The sequence below is a fragment of the Rhagoletis zephyria genome, unplaced genomic scaffold, assembly GCF_001687245.7.
Source record: "Rhagoletis zephyria isolate East Lansing unplaced genomic scaffold, Rhagoletis_zephyria_1.1 Rzeph_scaffold_03382, whole genome shotgun sequence".
Lineage (NCBI taxonomy): Eukaryota > Metazoa > Arthropoda > Insecta > Diptera > Tephritidae > Rhagoletis > Rhagoletis zephyria.
Window position 1 is genome coordinate 55,945 of NW_016160465.1, and position 8,342 is coordinate 64,286.

The 8,342-nt window shown below is 36.3% G+C and overlaps 1 protein-coding gene across 2 annotated transcripts; it reads right to left on the reverse strand.

Moving 5' to 3' along the window:
- Window positions 1–3,985: 3,985 nt before the first annotated feature.
- LOC108368912 (WD repeat-containing protein 43) lies at window positions 3,986–7,479 on the reverse strand. Of its 2 annotated transcripts, none has more exons than XM_017623880.1 (8): window positions 7,103–7,479; window positions 6,462–6,575; window positions 5,571–6,100; window positions 5,027–5,515; window positions 4,808–4,936; window positions 4,595–4,744; window positions 4,446–4,543; window positions 3,986–4,386 (listed from the first exon to the last, which is right to left on the reverse strand). In XM_017623880.1, the coding sequence occupies exons 1-8, from the start codon at window positions 7,313–7,315 to the stop codon at window positions 4,214–4,216; spliced, it is 1,896 nt and encodes a 631-aa protein (XP_017479369.1). In that variant the 5' UTR covers window positions 7,316–7,479; the 3' UTR covers window positions 3,986–4,213. The 2 variants fall into 2 exon arrangements, with proteins under 2 accessions (XP_017479369.1, XP_017479368.1); XM_017623879.1 differs by lacking the exon at window positions 7,103–7,479 and adding an exon at window positions 6,648–6,952.
- Between the last annotated feature and the right edge of the window lie 863 nt (window positions 7,480–8,342).

The window sequence follows — 8,342 nt, forward strand, 5'->3', positions numbered from 1 at the left end:
CTACGGGATCGCAACTAATATTTTACATCAAAGATTTGTATAATATATTTTCTGGAAAGTAGAAAAAGTGGAAGGTATTTTATGTACAGATATGTATGTAAACGAAACTACTAAGTATCATATTTTTTCTATCGGTTTCCAAATATTTCTCTTCTTTCCTTTTCTCTTATCAAAAGAGTTTTAAATATGTACTATTTTTTTTTTGTATAAAAACAAAAGCTCATCTAAATTTTTGGTATTAGCAACGGGCTTTTTCGTGCGTATTCGTGCCTTTATGAAATTTTACTCAACGCCCAGGCACGCACGAGTTCGTGCTGACAGCAAATATTCCGGCCCGTGCCCGCGGGCTTACGCAGGGGCCCGTCGGGGCCCTGCCAAAAGCCCGGCCCGTGCCCATCTCTAGTCCGGAGCATCTCTGGTTGCATCAAAAGCTTCTTGACTAGAAAAAAAATTAAAAATTTTATACATACACTGCCGGAGCAAAGTATTGGTACAGTAAATTTTTCACAATGGGCCGTATGAATAAAAACTAAGCAATTGCTTTTTCTTAAAATTTCATACCTTTTACTTCAATTTTGTTTGATATTTTCCCGTCAATTTTGTGTATAAATATGGTTCATTATACAACAAAAAACATAAAAATATGATGATTCCTAAACTTTGTGCAAAACGCGCGAAAATTCAGCAAATTTTCAACTTTTTAATCAGATTTTTTTCCTAATTTTTTTGAGTATGCAGTTTTGCAGCCCATTAAATTCTAGTAAAAAAAATGCAAGCTCGGAGTTAGTCATTTGCCAAATACATATGTATGTATGTATGTATGTATGAATATTTCCATATATGTATGTATGTATGCAAATTTTTTTTCCGCTATGAGAATTGTCTCGCAGTTCCGATGATGGCAAGGAGTTTCTGTATCTTCCTTAGACGGCCAGGTTGATCATAATTTGTATGCAAATATCAACGCGAGGTCAAATGAGCGTCCTTCCAATCTTTTGATATATCATATTTCATAATACGCAATTTACGCATTCTGCCTTCCACACAAAATCACATGCACAGGTGTACATGTACTCGTATCTATGTATGCACTTCCAATGACACATACCGATGCAAGCTTTTCCCGGCCGAGCGAAGGAGCCGGAACTACCGCAGTCATAATTTGAGAGCTCTTGCGTCGTTACGAAAAATTTGACTCTGTGCGCGACCGGTTTAAATCATTGAAAAAGTGGTAAAAATTAGTGAAATTTATTTAAATTAATGTTATTTCAATAGCTTGTATGCTAATGCATGTGTGTAAAGTGAAATTGAAAGTGTAAAATATTAAAATGAGTGAAAGAAGAGTATTTGAAAATATTTGGCAAATCTCTGCCAAGTGCATGGTATGAAAAAATGGCAGCAGTCATTATGTGCTTTGTTGTTGTAAGGCTTGCGCCGCAGTAGCAGCGCGCCATTTGGCGGCAAATGCTGTAAAAGCTCCTATATTTCGCCTGTGAAAGCTTGCAAGTTGTGTTGTTTGTGTTTTTTCATGTTTCCTGTTTTCAAAAAGCATTAGTGATGTGTTGTGCTTAATTCGCCTTTGCACTAACATCATGATGCGCATAACAGAGTGTCTGTATGTGCCTACTGCAGTTTTGAAACGAAAAATCTATCACGCATTCAACTGTGTCATGCGTCATGAAGTCAGAAAAAAAATTATTAAAAATCAACGCGATTCTTTAGCAACTTAAGACTTGCACATTATTACTAGCCAAAATTTATCAAAATGTTGCTGGCTTACTTAGCTGATCACAAGTGCACATACATTTTTAATTGAATCTATTGATGAACGAATTTTTGATTAACGTTTGACAAATGTGCATACATATTTATGAATGTACATACAAATCGTCGTTTAAAGTACAAAACCCGTATCAATAAAATGCAAAACCGCGTATGTGAGGTTGCATAAATTATTTTCCAGAATGTAAAAACACTCATATTTAAAAACGGTTCTCTGTTTTATAAATCTATCACATTTCTGGCTACTAAATTTCAGGACAAATTGATAAGGATTGTGCCAAAAGCTTGTGTGAGCAAATCAGGAATAGTCCTCCAGCTCAAAACTTTACTAACCATTTTGTCATTAAAGAAAAATTTTGAATTTGGCGGTGTAACCGAGGCAGAAGTTTTGAGGCTTCTTATGGGTATCGAGTCCAATGCCATTGGTGAGGATGGCATATCTTTGAAATTTGTGAAGATTGTGTTGCCATTTATTCTGGGCACACTAACGCATGTTATCAATCACTGTTTCATAACAGAATTGAAGAAGGCTGTAATAATGTAATGAATGTATTGCTACTAGCCTCAGTTATTATAGGCCGATAAGTATATTGCCAGCTTTTTCGAAAGTGTGTGAGTAACTGATGGCAGCGCAAATTTCATTATTAATTCAAAAAAATAATCTGTTATCCCCACTGCAGTCAGGGTTTTGACCTAAGCATAGCTGCACTACGGCTATGCTGAAAATTCTTGATGACATAGGGATACGACTTGACAATAGCGATTTAACTCGTCTTTGCCTCCTGGACTTTTCTAAAGCATTTCACTTAGTAAATCATGACCTTCTTTGCAAAAAGACTAAATATTTCTTTGGATTTTCTGGCATCTCTATTAAACTTATGACCAGCTACCTTGCGGGGAGACCGCAAAAGGTGACGGGCAAGACTGCTTCCTCAATGTCTTGTAATGTTGTCTCCGGTGTGCCACAGGGCTCTTTCCTTGGTCCTCTTTTGTTTAGTCTTTTTGTTAATGATATCTTTACTGTGTGTCAGTATGTCAATATCCACGCATATGCTGACGACATTCAATTGTATTTGTCCAGCCGTGTTGGTCTTGTGTAAGATTTGTGTTTCAAAATTAATAGTGACCTGTCAGCAATTTCGTTTGTTGGTAATAGTGCCCTCATGTTTACTGACAAAATAAGAAATTTAGGCGTCGTTGTCAATTCCATGTTGAGCTGTTCTGACCACATAAATAAAGTTGTAAGTAATGTGTATGTTGTTTTACGCAGACTACGAATGTCAGCGTCATTTACACCTTTTGAGACAAGAGGAAAGTTAGCTATTCAACTCATTGTGTAGCAAACAACGTACTCTGAGCTGAACCATAATTCTGGGATGCAGCATTTTTAATTACCTAGCCTCAATAAATTGTATATTTATGTTCAAGCTAATAGAATTCCAAACCCCAAGGTACGTACACGAGAAGTTAAGATTAACAAGGTCAAGCAGGCATCATAATCTGATTCTCCCTAAATACTCCTACTTACCCTCATCAAGGCTGTTCTTCGTTAATGATGTGGGGCTCTGGAATTCCATTCCTGAATCTTTCAAGGCTGTTATAAATACTACTAACTACAAGGTGATAATTCATAATTATTTTAATGCTTTATGATGAATGTGATTGTGATATGGCTGTTCTATTTTCTCTGTCTCTGTGTCTCTTCTCCTAATTGATCAAATTTATGTGTTCCAATTGTGTATTTAATAAAAACGACAGTTTTAATTTTAGTTAATTATTTTTCTTTTAATTTTAACGGATGATTGATTTAGTATTAAGTGTTTTAAATAAATATGTATCGTCGTTTAAAGTGCAAAATCGCGTATCAACAAAACGCATATTTCAAAATAGTTCTCTTTTTTTATAATGCAATCGCATTTCTGGCAAGTTTATTTCAGGACGAATGGATAAGGATTGACCCAAGAGCTTGTGTGAGCAAATCCAATTTTTGGCAGCAAATGTCAGTTACGCAGGTTTGCAGAATGACGATACGCACTAGACTTTTTATAGGAACTTTGCAAAGCCAAGTTTTTATAGCTCAAATGGTGTCTGGACACACAACATTGCAAGTTGATAAAAGCGTTGTAATAAGAAGCTGTTCCCTGTTGGATTATTTATGATTACGTTTTAGGAAAGTATTCAGCAACTTTTTTTTTAGGATCTAAATGTTTTTAAACATTGATGTAGAAAAATTTCAAATGACTAAAAATTCCTTTCAACTAAATAGTTACGTTATTTTAGTAAGTTTTATTTTTGAAATGAAGTAGTATTTCTTCGTAGATTTTTAAACACATTTTCCAATGCGTTCTTTGAATATAACGGAAAATGCATACGATAAAAAATGAATACTAACTACGTACTCAAAACGAAATATGATTCATTTGCAGAATTTTTACGTCTCCACCTCCTCTTCATTTTCTGCATCGCTATCCGTTTCATTTTCACTGTCATCGTTGTCTTCGCCATCCTGGTCCATATTTTCAACGATGTCTTCAGGATCTTCATCCCATTCATCGTCGGGTGAACTCTTTTCGCCAGCATCGTCCAGTTCAGAATCTGAGGAATCTGTAATACATTTTCCAATTAAAAGATTATATTCGAAAATTCCTTTACTTTTAGTATACCATTGTCTTCATATACTAATGCATTTGCAGTGTTTAAGTTGTCTTCGTTCGTGTTGCGTTTTATTTGATTAATCAACAAATCCAGACGCCCAGCGACTCTATGAATAAATAATTAATCACAACTTCTAAAATATAGAAAATAAACTAACTTTGATAATTCTTTAAGACAATTTACACGATGTTCGATTATTCCTATACAGGGACCGAATTTATTTAACAGATCTTCAGAACCTAAAGCCATGAGTTGACTGGAGTGCGTCTGAACTAGAATTTTCAGCCAATCCACTGCATATTCAACACTGGAAAATAGTATTTTAATTCGAAATGTGATGAGAATCAATTTTATTTGTGGAAGAACTTACTTCATGCGTTTCTGCTGCATGAATTGCGTTAACTCATTGACCAATGGGCCCACATAGTGCACGGGTAATTTAAGGAGGGTCAGTTGTATGGTTTTAATGTCGTGAGTATGCAATACAGAACGTAAGAGTCTATGACAAAAAGAGCAAATTATTAATAGAAGAGGTAACCAAAGCTTTCCACAACATTGCTGGAAAGAAAAAAAAATCATTAATACTTACACATTGTCTTTGCTATGTAAAGCCTGAACGAGCAGCTGCACTTTGCTTTGTGCTTGAGGCGCTCCTCCGCCTGGTATTGCATTTATGTTCAAATTTTGTAAACGTGATTCCATCGGCATTTCAAAGGCCTTCAACTTCTTTCTTGAAACTGTCACTGAGGACTTGTAGTTTACATCGGCTTCGTTGACAATAGGTGTGACGGTCTTTTGCGCGACACCGAGTTTGGCATCTTTTTTAGATGCTTTTCCTTGCGTCAGATAAAGAGATTTTGGATCGGTGCGGATTAAGACTTGCAACTTTTCTTCGAAATTTGGTGTTAAACGTTCGAACACTAAGAAGCTGGAGCTTCCATATCCAAAAATCAATTCTTGTGAACGATAATTGTGCTGTAAGGAGACTGAAACGACTGGTATTGGAGCAATCACGGTGGTGCTATCTGATGCCAATTTTATCGTTAGTTTTGGTTTAATGGGTTTTTCTGCTTTTACGCTGCAATGAGATTACAAAGCTTAATATGACTAGAAACTAAACACTTTTAACTAACTTGTCTGCAGCAATCAGGTACATGTGAATAACACCGCTTCGTGTTACACTAGCCACTCGCAAATTGCTCTCATTATCCACTTGGCTAGTGAGACAGTGTGCCACGTCTTCCATGAGAAGAGTGCAAGCTGCGCTTTTATTTCTTCCTTTTTTACCAACATTCCACAAACATATTATGCGGTCCATTCGTGAAGTGCTTAATATATATTCGACGCTGTCGTCTAACACTAGTGAACTCATTAAATTTATATCTGACGTATGTCCGGTAAACGTTTGCACTAATTCCTGCGAAGCCACTGAATAAACTTTAATTTGTCTGCCTCCAACTATTATATTGTTAGATTTTTTCGTGTAGACAATACTGTATGGCTTTTCTGTGCCCACCGACCATGACGACAGCTGCTTTTCGTCCGAAAGTGACCACACAAGGATCTGACAATCTTCCCCGCTGCTATAGAGGTTACCTTTACCATCTTGTGTTAGACAAGTGATTTTTCCACTATGCCCTTCGCCCTTTAAGGTTCTTTCAATCTAGAATAATAAACACATGTACGTGCGGAACTATTTTGCTTGTAATTTACATATCGTCGTTTAAAGTACAAAACCGCGTATCGTCATTCTGCAAAACCGCGTAACTGACATTTGCTGGCAAAAATTGGATTTGTTCTTTGTTTGGACAAGTTCTTGATGAATCCTTATCCATTCGTCCTGAAATATACTAGCCAGAAATACGATCGCTTTATAAAAAGAGAACAATTTTGAAGTATGAGTGTTTTTACTATCTAGAAATTAATTTATGCAACCTCACGTACGCGGTTTTGCATTTTGTTCATACGCGGTTTTTTACTTTTAACGACGATATATAAGTATGCAGTATATCATTTTAGCTTACCTTGCCCAAAGCATAAGAATAAAGCGAAATGTGGCCATTGCTTGTCCCCAAAGCAAGATAATTTCCTTCAGAATCTTTGGTTAGGCCCGTATGTGACTTTCGAGCTTTCTTGGACTACCAAGTTAACAAAAAAAATGAAAACAACAATAAATGTGTATATAAAAAAAATATATGTATATTTCAAACCTTCCTCCCTTCTGTTAGTTCACAGCTTGAAGAGGCGACAATGACCCACGTGAGTGCGGTGCATGGGCCAGACAATTGCAGGTTTGGCGTGTACTCTTGTTTTAATTCATTGGTCTCTGTGTCCCATATCCGGAGGATTCCCTGATCGTTAATAAAAGCAAATAATTTACCATCAGGAGAAAAGCTCAACACGTGTTGTGGTCCCAAAGCCATCGTGTCCGTCCTTTTGAAAATACCAATGTAAAAACAAATTTCAGTTTTTGTCAAATTTAAGAGATGCTTCTATTAGTTATAGAACGATACGAGTATCGAGTATGGAATTTCGATACTTTTCNTTCAGAATCTTTGGTTAGGCCCGTATGTGACTTCCGAGCTTTCTTGGACTACCAAGTTAACAAAAAAAATGAAAACAACAATAAATGTGTATATAAAAAAAATATATGTATATTTCAAACCTTCCTTCCTTCTGTTAGTTCACAGCTTGAAGAGGCGACAATGACCCACGTGAGTGCGGTGCATGGGCCAGACAATTGCAGGTTTGGCGTGTACTCTTGTTTTAATTCATTGGTCTCTGTGTCCCATATCCGGAGGATTCCCTGATCGTTAATAAAAGCAAATAATTTACCATCAGGAGAAAAGCTCAACACGTGTTGTGGTCCCAAAGCCATCGTGTCCGTCCTTTTGAAAATACCAATGTAAAAACAAATTTCAGTTTTTGTCAAATTTAAGAGATGCTTCTATTAGTTATAGAACGATACGAGTATCGAGTATGGAATTTCGATACTTTTCATGAGTACTGAGTAGTATCGAGAGCTCGATACTTTTCTAGAACTTGGTTTCAAGTTGATCGCACATACTGCTAGACGAAATTCATGACTTTGAAGTTGCCTCACGATTTGAAATGAAAAATTTATATCAAGTCGACGTTCAGGCTGTAAAAGTGCGAGTGTGTTAGAAAAAAGTGTGAGTGCAACTTGCTTTACACTTCTCTATCTCGCTTGCGAGATTTCCAAGCGTGTGAAGACGGCCGGTAAAGGTGCAGTTAAACGTGAAAATCCAGGCGCATTTTCTACATGAACCAAAAATACAAGATCACGTAATGCAGCGTTTTTGCTGCATTTAAAATGCAACATTTAGCACTTTCGAACATATGTTTTCGAAGAGCGTTCATGCTATAGCATTTAGCAAATGTACATTTACCCGAGTTCGAAATCGTATGCTTTTGAGAAACAGCCGTGTTCCAGTCTCTTATTTAGATGCGTATATATTACGATCAATTCTCACGCAGAAGATAATGTGCAAAAACCCTACTGAAAAGGAAAAAATAAATTTCAAACCAAAAATTCAATACAAAAACTTGAACTGTTTTAACCATAACCGAACATTTGTTTGTGTATATATTCATTTGTCGGTGCTGTCAATTAAAATTTCCTCACTTAATTAGGAAACGAACCAAACAGAGTTGATCACAAATTGATCCAGATTTCTATCAGCATGAAATCGATGTTGAATTTGCTTAACTTTTCTTTATCCAAATATGTAATGCAAAATAAAAGAAATCTCGATCGGCGATCACTGAAACGCAGCTAGCAACTGTATACTCGAAAAAGCAATGTTGCCACTTTTTCCCTTTAAACCATCGAATCGAATCGTGGAAATTTTGGAAGATCACAGGGTTGCTTTTAGCATTTAGAT

Excerpts from the sequence above, each read along its gene's own strand:
- LOC108368912 (XM_017623880.1), bottom strand. The coding sequence starts at position 7,315 with ATGGCTTTGGGACCACAACACGTGTTGAGCTTTTCTCCTGATGGTAAA. Across the intron at positions 6,576-7,102 it reads AACTAACAGAAGGAAGGAAG|TCCAAGAAAGCTCGAAAGTC; the intron begins GTTTGAAATATA and ends TTAACTTGGTAG. Across the intron at positions 6,101-6,461 it reads ATTCTTATGCTTTGGGCAAG|ATTGAAAGAACCTTAAAGGG; the intron begins GTAAGCTAAAAT and ends TTATTATTCTAG.